General features: G+C 41.8%; 1 protein-coding gene across 16 annotated transcripts in view; it reads right to left on the bottom strand.

Moving 5' to 3' along the window:
- Window positions 1–20,391, bottom strand: part of aak1a (AP2 associated kinase 1a) — a 40,291-nt gene extending 19,900 nt beyond the window's left edge. For 6 of the 16 annotated variants that reach the window (XR_003886794.1, XR_003886795.1, XR_003886793.1 and 3 more), the window contains exons 1-12: window positions 19,531–20,387; window positions 16,839–16,957; window positions 16,039–16,147; window positions 15,584–15,726; window positions 15,354–15,475; window positions 15,194–15,275; window positions 14,951–15,083; window positions 14,769–14,872; window positions 14,512–14,591; window positions 14,271–14,434; window positions 5,670–5,818; window positions 4,050–4,237 (exon numbers count right to left, since the gene is read on the bottom strand). Coding sequence is in view for 12 of the 16 variants with exons in the window: in XM_029830304.1 (XP_029686164.1) it covers window positions 4,050–4,237; window positions 5,670–5,818; window positions 14,271–14,434; window positions 14,512–14,591; window positions 14,769–14,872; window positions 14,951–15,083; window positions 15,194–15,275; window positions 15,354–15,475; window positions 15,584–15,726; window positions 16,039–16,147; window positions 16,839–16,957; window positions 19,531–19,699 (1,562 nt within the window). In the remaining 4 variants the exon portion in view is untranslated. Of the gene's footprint in view, window positions 1–4,049; window positions 4,238–5,669; window positions 5,819–14,270; window positions 14,435–14,511; window positions 14,592–14,768; window positions 14,873–14,950; window positions 15,084–15,193; window positions 15,276–15,353; window positions 15,476–15,583; window positions 15,727–16,038; window positions 16,148–16,838; window positions 16,958–19,530 lie in introns of all 16 variants that reach the window. The other 10 variants (XM_029830301.1, XM_011616792.2, XM_011616795.2 and 7 more) reach the window with 4 other exon arrangements.

Genomic DNA, 20,391 nt, shown 5'->3' with positions numbered 1-20,391 from the left:
AAACTGCAGGCCATCGAATATGCAGCTTAAAATGGCAATCGAGCAATCTTAGTGATTTCGCTTTATGAGGAGGCGGCATCTCTCCATACGCGCAAGGACAACTGTTGCGCAGCGGCTGCCCGTGGATTACCAGGAGAGGGTGGCCATCTTCCGCACCTACTGCCGCGACAAGTTAACCGCGCCCAGCCACATCACCAACATGGATGAGATCCCTCTGACTTTTAACATCCCTTTGACCCACAAAGTGGAGAAAAAGGGACCAGCACGGTGGCGATACGCACAACGGGCACGAGAAGTCGTCATTCACTGTGGTTCTTGACTGCCACGGAAACAGATAGAGCACTGGATGACGGAAGGCGAACACTCCTTCACAAAGACTATGAGGCAGCGGCGGGCAGGTTATGCCACCATATGCGGGTGGATTGTAGACGCACGGGCTATGATACGGTCTTCATGTGTTGTAAGAGCTTTCACAAAAGCCAGCATCAACGCTGAACCGGAACCGGTCGGTGAGTCTGATTCAGATGATTAAGTAGAGGAATTTGGGATGTTGAACATTGAAATAGTGCAACTGTTTAATTCAGATACAGAAGATGAAAACTTTGATGGTTTTGTGGCGGAAGAATGAATATTTTCAGCATGCGCCTAATAATACGGTGCGCCTTATGTATGTTTTAAATACAGAAATAACACCCATAACTGAGACTGCTCCTTTTAATACAGTGCGCCTTATGGTCGTGAAAATACGGTAATGCCACTTGTCAAGGGTGCCCAAACTGTATAAACTACCAGACAGTCTTTCCAGGCTAAATGGTAGCTATCTATTTTACAAGAATACCACTTCCTTTCTTGTCTTTGCACTTTCTGCTTGAGGGTCCTAATGTGTGAATTATACCAGGGGGCACACCTCCTCGGATTTACTATTTTCTTTTTCAGAGGGGCAACAGAATCAAGCGTGATTCTCAGTGAGGTTGCTGCACCTTCAGCAATAGAGTCAACCTCTGCCGGGCTAAGATTATAATGATTGATTCCCAGAGAAGCACACGGTGGTCCTGGGATTAGCACAGGGATCTCTTCCTTAAACTTAGCAACAGCATTATCTGAAAGACATCTGCTATAGTAAGACTGTGTTCTGAGTATAGAAGAATCCTTAATCATGAATGTAAAAGTGATCACAGAATGATCTGACAGGAGTGGGTTCTGAGAGAGCACTGACACATGTTCTACCTCTAAGGCATAAGTCAGAACTAGATCAAGGGTGTGGTTGAAACTATGAGTTGGTTGGTTTATCTGTTGAAGGAAACCAACTGACTCAAGTAATGAAATGAAGCCATTTCTAAAGCTCTCATTTATTACATCTATTACATCGGCTGGGTAAAGAGAGAGGAGAAAGGGGAGGACAGGTAGAGGAGAGGAGAGGAGAGGAGAGGAGAGGAGAGGGAGAGGAGGGGAGAGGGAGAGGGAGGGGGAAGAGGAAGAGGAAGAGGAAGAGGAAGAGGAGAGGAGAGGAGAGGAGAGGAGAGGAGAGGAGAGGAGAGGCATAGAGCACAGAGCACAGAAACACACACAAAAATACACTATACAGCGGGTCAGCGGGGCCGGAGGTCGTCATGCAGCTCCAAAGGCGGCGATACCTGTAAATGAATAGAGAAAGGGGGGGGGGAGAGGAAGAAGCAGAAAAACTACACAAGAATCAGCATAACTGCTTGATGAGGAGGAGGAGAGGAAAGGAGAGGAGAGGAGAGGAAACCATGACCCAGTGGGGTGACAGAGGCCCCCAGCAGCCTTGGCCTATAACAGCATAGCTAAGATGTGACCTAACGATTAGACGACCCCCTAAGTATGATAATTTGTCTGTCTATGATAGTAACTGGAACTACAGAATTAGTAACAATAAGCTTTTTCAAAGAGGTAGGTTTTAAGTCTGATCTTAAAAGTAGCGATGGAGTCAGCCTCCCGTACCTGGACAGGGAGCTGGTTCCATAGCAGGGGGGCCTGGTAGCTAAATGCTCAGCCCCCCATTCTACTCCTAGAAACTCTGGGAACCACAGGTAGACCAGCATTCTGAGAGCGGAGCGGTCTATTGGGCTGATAAGGTATCACTAGCTCCTCCAGGTAGGATGGAGCTAGGCCTCTGAGGACCTTGTAGGTCAAAAGAAGGGTTTTAAAAATTATTCTAAATTTAACGGGCAGCCAATGAAGAGACGCCATTACAGGAGTTATGTGATCTCTTTTGTCAATACCTTTCAGAACTCTGGCTGCAGCATTTTGGATCAGCTGGAGGCTTCTTAAAGAGTTGTTTGGACACCCTGACAATAAAGAATTACAATAGTCCAGCCTGGAAGTAACAAAAGCATGAATTAACTTTTCAGCATCATGCAGCAGCAGTAGCTTCCTGATCTTTGTGATGTTCCTCAGGTGAAAAAAGGCACTTCTAGAGACTAATTTAATGTGTGAGTTGAAGGAGAGATTTTGATCAAAAGTCACTCCTAGATTCCTCACAGAGAGACTAGATGTTAATGAGATACCATCCAGAGTGACCATGTGATCTAATCTATCCCTGAGAGGTTCAGGACCAAACACCATGACCTCAGTTTTTCCTGAGTTAAGGAGGAGGAAATTTGAAGACATCCAGGACTTTATGTCTTTAAGACAGGTCTGAAGCTTCACTAACTTCTCTGTCTCCTCTGGTTTCATGGATAAATAAAGCTGAGTGTCATCAGCATAACAATGAAAATTTATCCCATGCTGCCGAGTAATGTTCCCTAAGGGAAGCATGTACAAGGTGAAGAGGATTGGTCCAAGTACAGAACCTTGAGGAACTCCATGGCTAACTCTACTGTCAGACCAGGTTTTCCTCAAAAACTGTTCCAATTGTCTACAAAGGACACCTGGTTTTCGGGGCACCACTGTGACAGGGTTAAGGGTTCAATATGGTACTGCGTACCCTGTCTGAAATGTGAATGTCTTCCCTACACACACAATGGGGTTTGTCATTTGTGCTTCAGTGGACTGTCGACAGGTTCATTATGCAACTGCCAGAGTTTAGAGCCAAATGAGGGAAGAGGGGCAATATTCAATACTTGCAATTACAGCCAGTCACTTTTAAATTAATTGTAAAGCTTTTGGTTAGCAAAAAGCACACATTGTTTACACAAAGAATCGTCAGAAAACATACTACAAATGAGCAACAAATAAAAAGATGAGATATTCCATTTGTTGTTTAACTCAGCTGGGTTTATATTAGGTTATATGAGCAGCGTCTTTGCTTACCAAAAAGAAAAGCAACAACTGGAAATGGTGTAGTTTGGCGATCTCGATCACAGCTCTCCTGGTCTGTGTAGGATCTATTATCCCTCTCTACATAGTGACAATTTTTGAAAGGGAGCGCGATGTGTTTCTGCAGAAGTAGCAAAGGCCCTGAAGATGTTGCAATCGATGCTATGCAAACCTCCCATAAAATCTTTAAAACAGAAATCAGAAATTTGGTAATTTTTCTTAAATATCCTCAAATAATCCTCAAAATATTCCCTGTCTATTCCCAGACATAAGCCTCTTCAACCCCTTTCCCAACAAACATGGGTAAACCTGCTGTTGTTAGCAAACGAGGAAACAAGATAGAAGGCAGCATGGAAGCTACTGCTAGCATTCTCTTTTATACTTGATTTTCCAGATTCTCATATAAACTCAACATAGCCATAAACCAGCCCACTAAAAAAAACCTGATTTTAGTAGGTGTTGGTAGATTATTTTATAATATTTTAATTGATTTCCATTCAAATCTATTTTTTTGCAATTTCGTGTCAAAACAGCCAAAATATATTGAACATAATAGTCAATATATTTGTGCATAAAATCAACAAAAGGTGAAAACATTGCCAAAGGGGGGAAGACTTTTTATAGGCAGTGTAACATAGCTACTGAATGCTCCAGTTTAAAAGGCTCATTTGATCTCCTTGGAGTTTCTGTCTATGCCTCCTCTCGGCTCACTCTAACTCATGAAATAACAGCTTTTATTCAGATCAATAAATGGTCTTAATTCTCCTTACTTTGACTTGTTGAGGCTGGCCTCAGCTGCAGCTGCCTGAAGGAGCTGAGTGGACTTGCTGACTGGGACACCAAACAAAGCACTGTGAGTGACATCACTCAGGATGCGCCGGTGGCCACTCTTTGGAGCCGTTTTTGGGGAGGAAGGAGGCGTCAAGGAACCACATTTGCTGATGCCTTGGCCGGCAGTCTATAAAGTGAAGAGAAACATGAAAAAGATCTTAAACCAAAATGAAACAATCTGACCCAAAACATAAAATAAGCAACACCGACTGGAAAGGAAAATTTAAGGAGCTCATCAACATGAAGAAAAAAACTACTGCAGAAAAGAGATGACTGTTCTCTGAAAAGTTACCATGGCTAAGTGGTCTTATAAATGATATGATATACTGAGTTGTGGGAAATGTGGAAAAATAAATAAATTAGCTACGTTGCAATATAAAATTAAATGCCACACTTAAATTTATCTTTTATGAGTACATTAAAGCATGCTGAAAGTGCACATAACATTCATAGTGTCCCTGCCAAAATACTCAATTTTACACTGAATAAAGAAAGGTTAGAAGCAGGTCCTCAATGAAAATATTTAAAATGTTGAGAGTAAAGTCAAAAGACAATGTTGAGGAAAAAAGTCTACTACAATCTTGAAGAAGAAAAGTTGAAATGCGATGTCAAGAATAAAGTCAAAAATAATATTGAGAAAAATGTTGACGTTTGGAGACTGGTGCATGTGGACCAGTGCATGTGGCTCCTTCTACATAATGCCATGCAGGTAGTGAGATGAACTGGTGAAACCATGCTGACTCAGCTTTAGTAACAAAGAAATAATTTCTCATTTTGCGCACAAATACAGTGTAGTTATCAGTAGTAGGGCTCTGAAGAGAATGTGTGTAAAACTTGAAAAGCTGAAGTTAGCTTCTGATTTGTAGCCTCCTATTCAGCAGTTATGTGGAAAGTTAACAGGAAAATAATTCAACATGCTGTTTCTCCACCAATTGTCCTTTTTTGGATATTGATGTGAAAACGTTTTAGGCATTTTGGGTAACACATTAATGTTGACAGCCAGTATCAGATTTGTGGCACTGGCATTCTATTCGTGAAAATAGAAAAAGGAACAGTTCACTGACTTTTCTCACATATTAGCCACTTTCTTCAACATGTCATGTTGGCCAGCAGGTTCATTCGACTTTACAACAGATGGCAAAGGATGTAAAGTAGGTCTCTTAAATCTGAAACTGTGTTTTAATGAATAGCTACTCTGGTCAAGGTTTTTAAATCTAGACTTAAAAATAGATCTGGACATAAAGCCCATAATGAAAAACATACAAGACATTTTAACTATAGCAAAGTGTCTTTATGATATTATGTCCTTTTTGCAAGCATACAAATTGCAAATATTACAAACATATTACCAACCAAACATTGTTTTATTGGGGTTCGGTCAAATTTGTGATGTGATGCATGAAAAAAAGCATACAAGCAAGAATGTTCTAAGATATACATTTATATTTTTGAAAACAAGAGGACAACCAGACTGAAAATGAAGACAACTCAAGTGTATCCATGTGGACAAATGCTATTTCTTCTTTGAAATTTCAATCCATTCATTTGTGTTAGCCTACCAGCTGGTTGCTTTGCGAATGTATGAATGCTGATGTTTGCTGCTGCATCAAAAGTTGCTGAGGCTGTGGTGCTTTCTGTGGTGCAGCCTGCAAAGAAGCCTGTTGACCAGGTTGAACAGTAGCTGCAGATGGACATGGAATTATAATACCTGGGGAGGTAAGAAAGACAATAGTTTTCAACTGTAAAAATCAGTCTTCATCAGTCAGCTAACAAATTATCGAAATAGAACCTTTTAGAATTTTTACTAAGTGTCAAACTCTCTTTAATCATAAAAAAACTCTTTTGAAACTCCAATTAAAAAAGTCTTTAAAAACCTGAAAAAATAAACCACCTCAAAAGAGAGACCAGTCAACATTTACCACATTTACAGCAAAGACTGTTGTTAACAACCAGGACCACCAGCTGAAATAGCAACACGCCAGAGCGATCATCGCTCTCTCTCTCTCTCTCCAGGACCGGGAACACAAACTGAGCCTAGTCTAGCTAAGTGTAGTGAGTCCAGCCTAGTTGTTGTGATCAGATTGGTAGTCAGGTTAGGGTTTAGTTGGCTCTGCCTAATTGTTACATTAATGTTCTGCCAACCTCTGCACTGTTGAAATTGAACTAGCTGTTAACGTAGCATTTTTGGTTATCATTATTAAGTTAATTATTCAAGATTCAAGATGTACTTTATTCATCCATAGAATAAATAAATATAAATAAGATTAGAACACACACACATATAAACAGTATATATATACATATATATATATACATATACACATACATATATATACACACACACACACACACACACACACATATATATATATATATATATATATATATATATATATATATATACATACACACACACACACATACACATACATATATATATACACACATACATATATATACACATACATATATATACACACATATATATATATATTTATTTTTTTTCTCTTCCTCGCTCTCCTCGGCGGTGCCTCCTTCCTTCGGACTCGGGTCCTCTACCAGAGGCCTGGGAGTCTGAGGGTTCTGCACAGGATCTTAGCTGTTCCTAGGACTGCACTCTTCTGGACAGAGATCTCTGGTGTGGTTCCTGGTATCTGTTGGAGCCATCTACTCAGGTTGGGTGTTACTGCCCCTAGTGTCCCGATCACCACTGGGACCACTGTTGCCTTCATCCCCCACATTCTCTCCATCTCCTCCTTCAGCCCTTGGTACTTCTCCAGCTTCTCGTGTTCCTTCTTCCTGATGTTGCTATCACTCGGGATTGCTACATCTATCACCACCACTGTCTTCCGGTGTTTATCCACCACCACTATGTCAGGCTGGTTGGCCACCACCATCTTGTCAGTCTGGATCTGGAAGTCCCACAGGATCTTGGCCTGCTCGTTCTCCACCACTTTCGGAGATGTCTCCCACCTGGTCCCTGGGACTTCCAGCCCATACTCAGTGCAGATGTTCCTGTATACTATGCCAGCCACCTGGTTATTCCGTTCCATGTATGCCTTCCCTGCCAGCATCTTGCACCCTGCTGTGATGTGCTGGACTGTCTCAGGGGCATCTCCACACAGTCTGCACCTGGGGTCTTGTCTGGTATGGTAGACCCTGGCCTCTATTGCTCTGGTGCTCAGGGCCTGTTCTTGTGCAGCCATGATTAGTGCCTCTGTGCTGTCTTTCAGTCCGGTCTTTGTCAGCCACTGGTATGTTTTCTCGATATCAGCCACTTCCTCAATTTGTCGGTGGTACATTCCATGCATGGGCTTGTCCTTCCATGATAGCCCCTCAGGTTCCTCCTCCTTGGTGGGCTTTTGTTGCCTGAGGCATTCACTCAGCAGTGGGTCAGTGGGGGCCATCTTCTTGATGTATTCTTGAAGGCCTGTTGTTTCCTCCTGGACAGTAGTTCGGACACTTACTAGTCCTCGGCCCCCTTCCTTTTGCTTTGTGAACAGCCTCAGGACACTCGACTTAGGGTGAAACCCTCCGTGCATGGTGAGGAGCTTCCTTGTCTTGATGTCAGTGGCTTGTATCTCTTCCAGTGGCCAGGGTATTATGCCAGCAGGGTATCTGATTACTGGCAGGGTGTAGGTGTTTATGGCCTGGATCTTGTGCTTACCATTCAGCTGACTTTTCAGGACCTGTCTTAACCTCTGCAGGTATTTGGCTGTGGCTGACCTCCTAGCTGCCTCCTCGTGGTTACCATTTGCCTGTGGGATCCCCAGGTATTTGTAACTGTCCTGCACATCTGTGATGTTCCCTTTAGGTAGTTCAACCCCGTCAGTTGCGATCACCTTTCCCCTTCTAGACATCATCCGCCCACATTTGTCTAGCCCGAATGACATCCCGATGTCTTTGCTGTAGATCCTAGTGAGGTGAATCAGGTAGTCCATGTCACGCTCGTTCTTGGCATACAGCTTGATATCGTCCATGTAGAGGAGGTGGCTGACGGTTGTTCCACTTCGGAACTGGTACCCATAGCCACTCTTGGTGATGATCTGGCTCAGGGGGTTTAGGCCTATGCAGAACAGCAGGGGGGACAGAGAATCTCCTTGATATATGCCACATCTGATGCTCACCTGCGCAATTAGCTTTGAGTTGGCCTCCAGAGTCGTGTTCCACAGCTTCATGGAGTTCTGGATGAACTCTCTTAGTGTCCTGTTGATGTTATACAGCTTTAGGCACTCCAGTATCCATGTGTGCGGCATTGAGTCATAGGCTTTCTTGTAATCAATCCAGGCAGTGCACAGGTTGGTGTGCCACATCCTACAGTCCTGGGCGATTGCCCTGTCGACCAGTAGCTCATGCTTGGCACCTCTGGTGTTGTTCCCTATGCCTTTCTGTGCTCTGCTCACGTATTGATCCATGTGCCTGCTGATCTTAGCCGCTATGATGCCTGATAGGAGCTTCCATGTGGTGCTGAGGCAGGTTATGGGCCGGTAGTTGGACGGTATTGTGCCCTTCTGGGGGTCCTTCATTATGAGGACTGTCCGGCCTTGGGTTAGCCACTCTGGGTGGTCCCCTGATGATAAATAAATAAATATATATATATATAATTACAACATAAACATTAGACAATTATTGTTATTGACTGGGTTTGGATGAATTATACCTTGTTCAAGTTTGCAAGTTTACAGACCCTGCCTTTTTGATGAGTTTATTGAGTATGTTGGCATCCTTTGCTTTAATGCCTGCACCCCAGCACACTACAGCAAAGAAGATGGTGCTAGCCATCACAGACTGATAGAACATGTGGAGCATCCTGCTGCAAACACTGAAGGACCTGAGTCTCCTGAGGAAATAGAGTCTGATCATGGCCTCCTTGTAGACAGCATGAGTGTTTGTGGACCACTCCAGTTTATTGTCCAGCTGAACACCCAGGAACCTGTAAGATGGGACTATTTCCACATCTTTCCCACTAATGCAGACTGGGGAGGGTGGGGACTTGCTTTTACTGAAATCCACCACCATCACTGTCTTGGCCACGTTGAGCTGCAGAAGATTCTCCCTGCTCCACCTAACAAAACTCTCCACAAGGTCCCTGTATTCATCCTCTTGTCCATTCTCCACACATCCGACTATGAATGTGTCATCCGAGTACTTCTGGAGGTGACATGTCTCAGAGTGGTACTGGAATTCAGCCTTTTTCTGGTTGAGCCTCTCCAGCTCTCTCCTCACCTGGCTAGACGTGAAGGATAGTCCTGTCGGGGGGATGGGTGACATGTTGGAATCTATGTAGGGTGTCAGCAGGGGGGAGGGGGAAGAAGTTGGCAGAGGTGTTAGGGGCTCTGGGAGGTGTGAAGGGGACCCATTGTTATCCAGAGGAATATTGGGACAGCTGGGGGTGGGGGAGCTAGAATCAAACCTGTTGAAAAACTGGTTCAGCTCATTAGCTTGGTCCACGTTCCCATCAGCTGAGCATATTCCTTTCTTCTGGAAGCCAGTGATTGTCCTCATCCCACTCCAAACATCCCTGGTCTGGTTCCTCTCCAGTCTCTCCTCCAGCTTCTTCCTATAGGAGTCCTTGCTCTCCTTCAGACTGCGTTTCAGTTCCTTCTGTACTCTCCTGAGCTCAGCCGGGTCTCCAGCAGTGAAGGCCCTCTTCTTCTTGTTCAAAAGGGCCTTCAGGTCACTTGTCACCCATGGTTTGTTGTTTGGGTAACAGCGTACCTTCTTGGTGGGGACGGAGTTCTCAGTGCAGAACTTGATGTAGTCAAAAACACAGTGTGTCAGTCCCTCCAGGTCCTCACCATGTGGTTCACAGAGAGCAGACCAGTTGGTGGTCTCCAGGGCATCCCGCAGACAGTCCATGGCACCATCTGACCATTTCCTAACAGTCCTCACAGTGACCGATTGCTGCTGAACCACAGGTGTGTATGATGGGGAGAGCAGCACGAGATTATGGTCAGACTTGCCTAGTGGAGGGAGTGCAGTGGAGGTGTATGCATTGGTGACATTAGCATACAGTAAATCCAAAGTCTTGCTGTCTCTCGTGCCACACTGGACATACTGATGGAATGTAGGGAGAGTGGAGGAGAGTGAGGCATGATTGAAGTCACCTGTGATGAGGATAAAGGCTCCAGGGTGTTTAGTCTGCAGGTCAGCCGTGACAGAGTGAATAACGTCACAGGCCGTGTTCGCTTTACCGGTCGGAGGAATAAAAACAGTGATGGCGATGACATTGGTAAACTCCCGTGGCAAATAGTATGGACGAAGTCCGATAGCAATAAGTTCCACGTAGGGATTGCACACGCACTCCTTGACGTGAATATGCTCTGGGTTGCACCACCTGTTGCTAATGAACACGGCAAGTCCCCCTCCTTTCTTCTTACCGTCCGCGGTGTCTCGGTCCGCTCGCAGTGCTGAAGCCAGCGATCGTCACATTAGAGTCCGGTATCAGTCCATGGAGCCATGTCTCTGTGAAACACATGATACTTGCTTCTCTGTACTCCCGCTGGGTCCATGTGAGCGCCTCCAGCTCGTCCATCTTATTTGCCAGGGACCTGACATTCATCATTATGGCCACGGGGACGCAGGGTTTAATACTCCAGCCTTACTCCCTTGTCGTTTCCTCCTCAGCTCCTTCGGGATTTGGGGCTTCTCTCCAACCACGAAGGATGGTGGTCTTAGAGCAGGGGTGGGGAACCTTTTTCATATCGAGGGCCATTTCAATTTTTATAAAGTCCTCCGAGGGCCATACTATTATGAACACATACCTAGGGTAAAGTCTATAACCACTGTGTTACTAAGTCTCATGATTGCTGCATTTGAATTTGAATTATTTATTTAACACACATGCATATAAAATCACCAAAAAAAATAGAATAAAATGACAAACAAGTACCGTATTTTCACAACCATAAGGCGCGCCGTATTATAGGGCGCAACTTCAATTAACAGCCTATTTTAGAAATATTTTCATACACAGGGCGCTCCGTGTTATAAGGCGCATAGCATAGAAACTGCGTAGTGCCTGTGGTTTCATGACGCGTTCACTAGATCGAGCTGCGCTAAAAGGAATGTCAATAAAACAGCCAGATAAGTCAGTCAAACTTTATTAATAGAATACAAACCGTCGTTCTCACAACTCTATTCACTCCCAAAACGAATAAACAGCTGTTTTATTTTTTTCCCCGAGTGACGTAGTGTTTTCGCGTAACACAGTTCGTTTAATAACAGCGAGTTATAACAGGCAGTGCAACATTTTTATCACAAGTGGAGTTTAATAAATTTTCGATTTAGTGCAACATTTTTATCACGTAGTACCGTTGCGGTAAATCAAACGTTAGTGCAAACACAATATACGGTAACTCGAACTCTCGAAGTAGTGCAAAGCGATAGCAATAGCAATATAACAATAGCAATATAACAACGTTGTTCAAACGGTAATGTCCATATTCACAGTATGACCAGCCTTGTTAAGTTGTAAACACACAAAAGAAACACGTAAAGATCACTTTATCAGTTCATTCCTCATCCAGGAATCCCTCGAATTCTTCTTCTTCGGTGTCTGAATTGAACAGTTGTGCGAATACGGCGTCCAACATGGCCGGCTCCGTCTTGTCAAAGTCGTCATCAGGGTCGGTGTCGCTGGTGTTGTCTGGCATTTCAGTGACAATCCCTGCCTTCCCGAAAGCTCGGACCACGGTCGATGCCCAGGCATTTACGATCCACTGGCAGATAGTGACGTATGACGCTCGGCGCCGTCTCCCCGTCTTGGTGAACGTGTGTTCGCCGTTCGTCATCCACCGCTCCCACGCAGTTCGCAGTCTAGCTTCGAATGCCCCGTTGACACTAATATCTAGCGGCTGGAGTTCCTTTGTTAATCCACTTCTTGCTTTGTTTCCTCGGAAGCTCCGTTGAGTCTTCTTTACCTGGCACAGGTCTTGTTGCTTCCTCCACTTCCGCACCATTGATTCGTTCACGTTAAATCCTCTTGCCGCTGCTCTATTTCCGTGTTCAACTGCGTGACTGATAGCCTTCAGTTTGAACTCTGCGTCAAAAGCGCGTCTCTTGCGAGGAGCCATTTTGGGGTCTTTACAGACAGAAATGGTTTGGGACTGAATTTACTGCTGTTACCTCGGCCACGCCTACTGACTACGGTAGCCGCGATTAACCAATATTACCGTAATCCATACAAAAGGCGCTCCGGGTTAAACGGCGCACCGTAGATTTTTTAGAAAATTCTAGGCTTTTAGGTGCGCCTTATAGTCGTGAAAATACGGTAAAATATGTTTTCATGATCATACAAAACAATAAAAAAAAAAGAGGTGCAGAGTTGAGGCAAGAGACCCGTAAGGGCCTGTTCGAGGCCTCTACTCACAAAAACTGCAATACAACAAGATAATCAAGAAAATAAATGAAAAGAAAGAAAGATAAAGACAATAATAATAACAACAACTAGAAAGCACTCGGAGAGCGCAGACCTCCGCCAAGCGCAACAATTCCTGCCATATTGTGATTTCCACCATAAATATTAGTCCCACATATACTTTGACTACACATTTAGATTCCTTGACCATAAAAACATACCGTTAGCCACTGGAATCATAACAATATATGTCTTAGTTCAATAGTTATTCACGAATAAATATTCGGCGGCTATGAGGCACTCCTTCACGAACTCTCCTTCGGCGTGAGGTTTCAGCTTCGTGGCTATTAATTCACTCACCACAAAACTTGCACGCGTAATATTCTCTCTGTCGGTACATGGTCGTGTGAAAGCTGCTTGTTGAGCCTCCAGACTCCGACGAAGAGTGTTACGAAAGAAATTTCAGGATACAAAAAGGCTACAATACGCTACCGCTGCTACTCGCAGCTCGCAGAGTTTAGCGAACTGTATAAGTGCACATATAAAATATAAAAATCTTATTGCATTGCAGGCCGGTAGAAATGGTCAATTACGAACAATTACGTGTAGGGAGCTACTACTGGCTGCCGCCTGGGACAGCGCCATTTTTTTGGTATTAATCAGAATGCTAAATTGACAACTTAGTATATTTTATGAGACTGTTTAAACAAATTGACTCCTGTTCCGTTCTCAGAAGGGTGGTGCCCATGGTGATATAATACACTTATATCTAATTATTTAATAAATAATAATACATTTAATAGCCTTAGCAAACAAACAGATAAAAGTGGTGCCCATGTACCATATTTTCCGGACTATAAGTCGCACTTTTTTTCATAGTTTGTCAGGGGGTGCGACTTGTACTCCGGAGCTAGTGACACCTTACCAGCCCAATAGACCGCTCCGCTCTCAGAATGTTAGTTTATTTTTGTATGTGTTTCTGTGCTCTGTGCCTCTCCTCTCCTCTCCCCTCCATTCTATCATCTACCTGTCCTCCCCCCTCTCCTCTCTCTCTACCCTGCTGGCCATCAGCAGGAGGGTCCCCCTACATGAGCCTGGTCCTGCTCAAGGTTTCTTCCTGTTAAAAGGGAGTTTTTCCTTGCCACTGTTGCTTGTTGGGGGTTTGGCCCTGGGATTCTGGAAAGCGCCTTGAAACAATTCTGATTGTAAAAGACGCTATATAAATAAAGATTGATTTGATTTGATTGAGCGACTTAAATAAATACATTATTACAGAATTTCACATGTTTGTTATTTTCACACTGACAACCACAAGAGGGCACTCTAGGCATGTGTATCTGAGGAACGAGTTCCTTTAGCAACGCAGAAGAAGAAGCGGTGCTTCATCTATGGAGTTAGACTTGATTGTTTGGTAAACTTGCTCGGATGTTCTTTATGCTATAGTTATCTGAATAACTGTTAATATGTTACGTTAACAAAGCAGACACGTACTCGGTTGTGGGTCATGTAGCTGAATTTGTTACGTTAGCATACCATAACCCTATTGCTAATCCATGCTAATTGCCTTTCAATATGAAATGTATGTTCTTGGTCTCAGATTTTATCAAATACATTTTCCCCCAAAAGTGTGACTTATATATCTATTTTTCTTCTTTATTATGCATTTTTTGGCTAGTGCGACTTAAGCTCGACATATAGTCCAGAAAATACGGTATAAGCTTGGCACAATATACACAAGTTTTGGGAATCAATCTATGGCAATATAGAGTATAAGACAAACAAAAAAAACTACAGTAGTTACCTGTGTTTTGAGGTGCTCCGGCAGCAATATTGGGTCTTTTGCGAGGAGTAAGAGCAGGTTGGATTGGAAGGATGCCTGCTATTGACTGGGGCTGAGCCTGGCAAGGCTTAGGTCTTTGTCGAGGTGCAATTGAGGTTTCTGTTGTAGGGACAGGATCTGTGAGCCTTTTGGAAGGAGAAGAAAGATTTCTTAGTGATGAAGTTTCCTGCAACAACACTTGAAATATTTTTTTTTCAGTCACCTGGCTTTGGTGTGACTCTTTTTGACCACTGCTTCACTGGTTCTGATGGGATCAGGTAGTTTGGTAGGAATATGTAAATTCTAAAAGGAGAAAAAAGATCTTTCAATTCATTTTTAGAATCAAACAAAGTGTTTACAGTTATTTAACACAATGGTGAATTTCGAAAGATTCCTTAAATAAATGTGCATTGAGAAAAACATCAGATTTATACCAGAAGCCAACACCAACAGCCCACCTCCTGATCCACACAAACTTACATGCAAATTTGGAACAGGACACTCTCTTCCAGCCATTTTAAAGGCAAAGTAAGATATTTGGTAGATGTCTGGTCTTTTTTCTGGATCAGGTTCAAGCATATATCCTGAGAAATCAAAGCAGCAATAACATTTAAGAGACATTTACAGACACAGAATTTCATACCAAAATCTCACAGACTCACTGATAAGTCCGTGCATGTCCTGAGAAAAGCGGGAGTTGTCTGGAATAGTGAAACTTCCATCGCAGATAGCCACTTGGCTCTCTCCAAATGGAAGAGTGAAGAAGCAGAGCTTATAGAGGAGACAACCCATGGCCTGTAGGGAGAGAACACTCAAGGTAAATGTGGCTCAAAATATAGTTGATCAATATGATGATACAGCAATTTTAACATTGGGGGTTAACAATGACAAATAACCATTTTCACCCAAATATCTGCCTTTGTTGATATGATCTGTCCACTGTAGAGGTTGACCATCTCGGGTGCACGATATGACAGAGTAGTGTACCTGGTTTTATAAATAGTGATGAGCTTCAGCATTTCAGTATAGGTAAAAGAATCACATGAAAGTGGTTGGAAAACTCACTTTTTGATTTCCTCCTCAACAACTGGAACACCGTGAGTCTGAGGGTCCTGGAAACGATTAGTAGCACTTCCAAAATCACAGAGAACATATTGTCCTCGGTCGTGCAAAAGAATATTTTCCACCTATATGAAGCAGACAAAGTGAGACCTGTCAACAGGATCTGTATGAACATTAATTACCCTCATTATTGTATGCACATATGCTCAAGTAAGGAAATTAAATCAACTTGCCTTGAGATCTCGATGAATGACTGGAGTCTTACACTGGTGGAGACAAGCAACGGCTTCGCAAGTATCACAAAATATCTGCAATACTTCGGCCTCCGTGAAGCCCATTTGCAATCTCTGGTTCATAAGTTTCACCACTGGCCCACCTATATAAAACAAAAAGCTCAATACAGCGTATGAAATAATAGCTGGCACAAGACGATCATCACCATCATCAAAAATCATCAGTCTCCTAACTGCATTGGAATATCATAATCTTTATCTTTGTGGATATTATAATATAATCATAATCAATATCTTTTTGCCTCATCTGATTTTTTTAGTCACGAAAAATTGTGCTTTCTATAAAATGCTGGATTCAATGACATCTACAGCTAGCAAGAGAACATTTACCTTGACATAGAGCAGGTGCATTGTGGAGCTGAATGCAATAAAAATCTGAGAAAAGGCTGACTTACCTCGACAATAGTCCATTAAGATCAAAACTTCTGATACGTCACCATTTCCAACTGCTGTTATACTGGAATCCAGGAAACCAACTATGCTTTTGTTGCCTGCTAGGTCCCTCTGAGTAAAAAAACAGAAAACAGGACAATTCACAGTGAACACAATGCCAGAACACTCAAACTAATGCCTATAATCCACAGGATGCATTTGGGCACATCTGCTCCATGCAATGATGGTGGTGCTCATATGTTTTAAATGAATGCACATGTTTACACTGGCTGCAGTTCTGTTGCATTCCAACTCCAGAGCACCGGTGTGAAGTAGTCCACCAGAAAAATATGCAAGACTTCTATTTTTACTGGATGGTGGAGCACAATGTGTGCAACTCAACACAGTGCAGTAAGTGTGGGGCAGGAAGTACAATAAATTTAAATCCAGGAAATTTTCAAAATCAGAAATATCATGTGTTGGTGGGTCACTTTCAACTATGCAGAAGGAACTCGTATGACTTCATTTTTGGCTTGTTTTATATATAAATATAATATACTAATATAATATAATATAAAGTGTTAATGTGAGAATATTGTATGTGAATTCCTTTTCAGCTGCTTGCCGGAGCCGCACTGTGCTGACGGAGCAGTGACAAAGCAGCTGTTTGACAATTCCAACATATCCAGTGTTTTATAGGGCTAAGACATGATACCCGAGACATATGCATCAGTGAGGTATCTGCACCAAGGCATACATTACTCTAAGATCAGTGCATGAAAATAGTTATGCTGCTAAAAATGTTGAGGTTCGTTTTGCTTACCATTATCTGTATCTCAAGTTTGCAGACTTGCAAATCATGTTCATTGTTGACGTACATTCTTTTTAACGCGCATAGTTGACCTTGATGAGTTCGAACCAAGAAGACTATTGCAAAACCTCCTGTAATTAAATAAGATGAAATAAATAAATACATAATGATTTCAAAAGTACAACACCATCTCATTGCACTATACTGGAGAATCACCACCACCGGTTTATATCCCCCTCAGGTCCATATGTTGTGTCAGCAATGCTGTTATATTATTTAGCATAACTAGCCACATCATGACACAAGACACTATAATTAGCACAAACATTGTTTAGCATCACTCTGACCCTGTTATTTAAGATGCCAAAACCAGACAACTGATGACAAATATTAATGGCTAATGGCATTGTACTGTATTAAAATAAAATTAAGTCACTATACCACATAAAAAATGACTCTGTGTTACAGTCAGGTAATGTGTGTTACAGTGATGCCTGAAAGTTGTAAGATGTGAGGCAGCATGAAGGAGCACTGTTGGCAGGATTTAAAAGCCTAACTTTGGATATAGTGATGCTAACACAGGAGACATTGCTAATTTATATATTTAATGAATATTATAATAATTCATTTTCTAATGAAGTACACAACTGAAGTACAAACCTCCCCATTATGTGAGAAATTATTTAATAACACTAAAAACTACATCATTTAAAACAAATTTGTTTTACAGGAATGTTGCTGCATTTACTGCAAAGGTTTGCCACAGCGTGTCAGGTGATAGAGTTCAGTTTAGTGAAATCCCCGCTGTCTAATCTGAGATGCCTAAAGGAAATGAGGATTAACAGTCTTAAGCAACATTTATGAGTGCTGTACAACTCAAGTACACAGTAGACACAAATAACTGTAAGTACAGCAACAAATAACTTCTGCCTCCTGACGTAAATGTCAGTGAAGATTATGTTGGCCACAATAACCTTATACATACAGACACCAGCAAAGGCACATACATTTGATCAAAATGCACATTTAGCTGTTTAATTATTAGGTCTAATTCTCAAAAGGTGTCATGGACCCAAAATACTTATATTTTTTCTATATTTACATGATTCATATTGAATAATAACATGTTTGCAGCATAGCTCTGCTACATGTAAGAACCACAGGATAGAACAGTAGAAGTCTTGCATACAGTGAAAAAAATTAGCATGGAATATTTGAGAACATTTAAATTCAGCAGTGTTACAAAACTGAATAATATTTTCTACTGCACATACATCCCACTGAAGCTGTGCACAGTTTCTGTCTCAATATTATCTCTTAGAATATTAGCTATGCCACAAAGAGAAGGCCAGTGTTAACAGTAACAAACTGGGGATTTGGGATTAAAGAAAAGATAAAATGTTTTACTGTGTGTTGGTAAATCCTTCAACAACCTAAGAACAAATCATATTGCCAATAACTTCAATTGTCATTTACAGTTGTTATTTTAACATTTATTCTGAAGCTGTTGCAGTAATGTCTCTCTAAACTTGTCTTCATACTTGTTTCAGTGATGCACAATATAACAGTGACAACAAAGAGTAGAGCACAGATAAAAATGCATTTCCTCACAAACACAGTAGTGAATTAATAGAAACTATACAAAAATAGGATATATATAAAAAGAGAGGTAATAGAGCCCTGCTGGTCCCAAACTACCGGTATGTACAATTTCATTCAAACATTACACAAACCCACAAAAATTTGTCTTTTAAAAACACTTTTATTCCTTGGCTTTAAACACAGCACGAGACTCTGCTCTAGTTTTTGTATTTTACAGTTTTAATATATATATTTTTATGATCTCATTTATTCATACTTGTGTACAGACCTTTGTTTCAGCTGTGGCTGTTTCCTAAAGTGCTTTATAAAGTTGTTTAAAAAAAGACAATTCTCAATAACAGCAGCAAAAATCCTAATTTGAGCTATAGATATTCACCACCCAGCCAAATAAATGACAGTGTCTCTATCTGTAATGAAATAATCACAGAGAACAGAGAAGACACACTACTACAAGAAAAATAACAAGGAGAAAGAGCTCTTAGGCAAGACCAATTAATGATGGTCTATTTAAATGACATTTTAATTAAAATAAATGAACTATGTATCATTAAGCTAGACATCGGGCATACATTTAAGCATTCAATAGTATGACAGAAGATTCAATATTATGACAGCAGATAATAAAGTTACGATGAGTTTGTCATAAAAAATAAGTTTTATGTGGCTGTACTTCCTAGAAAAGTATTTACTTTAAACCAATCTAGTCGTTGTAATCTGTCCTGATGAACTATATTTATTGTTACTCCCTTTGTAAAGGGTTAGGGTTAGCTAACCCTAACCAGACGTATGACTCAGCAATTAAAGATTCTGTTACACTTTACTACGTGCTTTACGGTACAATCGTCGGAATATGGAAGTACTTAAATGTACAATATGGACAATACTTGTTATTCTGCCTTGAAATTTGATTAGGAATGGATCAATATACTTTCAGAATCTTTGGGGGAAGAAGATGTCTGGGATGTCAAAACTACCGGTAATACACCTCTCTAGTTGGCGTCAACATCTAATGCAAGTGATTCAATTAAATCGATTTTTAAAAAAAAACTAAAGCAAATAAAAGCTGGTCCATAACCATAACATGTTTTAAAGCTTTATTTACCTTCTGCGACAACTTCCTCGACGGTCACATGAAATCGTCCAACAACGAAGACCCGTCCGATGAAGCCACCACCACCGCTGCCGCCGCCGGAGCCAGAGCCCCCCCCACCGACTCCAAAGCCAGGCCCGGAACTAACCATGTCCCGACGCGAATCAAAAAATTTCTTCATTTTCCTCGGAGTTACTCCGATCTAAAACTTCTCAGGATCGTGAGGGGAAAATCGATTAAATAAGTCCTCCAGATCACGGAGAACTGATCTCGGCGTTTTAGAATTTTAATGACAGCCGTCAGCTAGCTTCCAGGTCGTTAAAATGCTAACCAAACTTAAAATAAAATACTACAAAAACCTTTTATTTGAAAAGAATCTCTTCACCTGATTAGTAATAGTAATAGATGGTGAAGTAACTATGGTTCTGAGGTTGCTGCTCAATAGTCAAGGTGAGGTAGCCAAGTGCCTACTGTAACTGGAGTAGTGGCGGCCGGCTAAACAACCCAGACTATTCCCGGTAAACAATGAGCTCACCTCGCTCACAAGCCGCGAAGGCTATATGCTGTGACAGTTGTCAGCTGACCATACTGTCAGCCAGGTAAGGTCAATAATGTAACACGTTTACTTCCATTATCGACTCAAAATATCATATCGTTTACCTGCTGCAATGTGCGTCTCTATCTTGGTAAAACCGCTACTCCTTAAATGATTTGTGAATGCAGCTGACTGTGAAACGGCTGATAAATTAATTTCATGACAGGGGCAGCGTAAACATTGGCTGTTTCCGAAACCACACACTCGTTCCCTATTCACTACTCACTACATGAGGGACATGGATTGAGTACGTAGTGCACTCAACTACGTAGTGTACT

The sequence above is a fragment of the Takifugu rubripes genome, chromosome 21, assembly GCF_901000725.2.
Source record: "Takifugu rubripes chromosome 21, fTakRub1.2, whole genome shotgun sequence".
NCBI classification, from domain to species: Eukaryota; Metazoa; Chordata; class Actinopteri; order Tetraodontiformes; family Tetraodontidae; genus Takifugu; species Takifugu rubripes.
The sequence above is the reverse complement of the archived record's forward strand: the minus strand, read 5'-3'. Positions and strand labels throughout refer to the sequence as shown.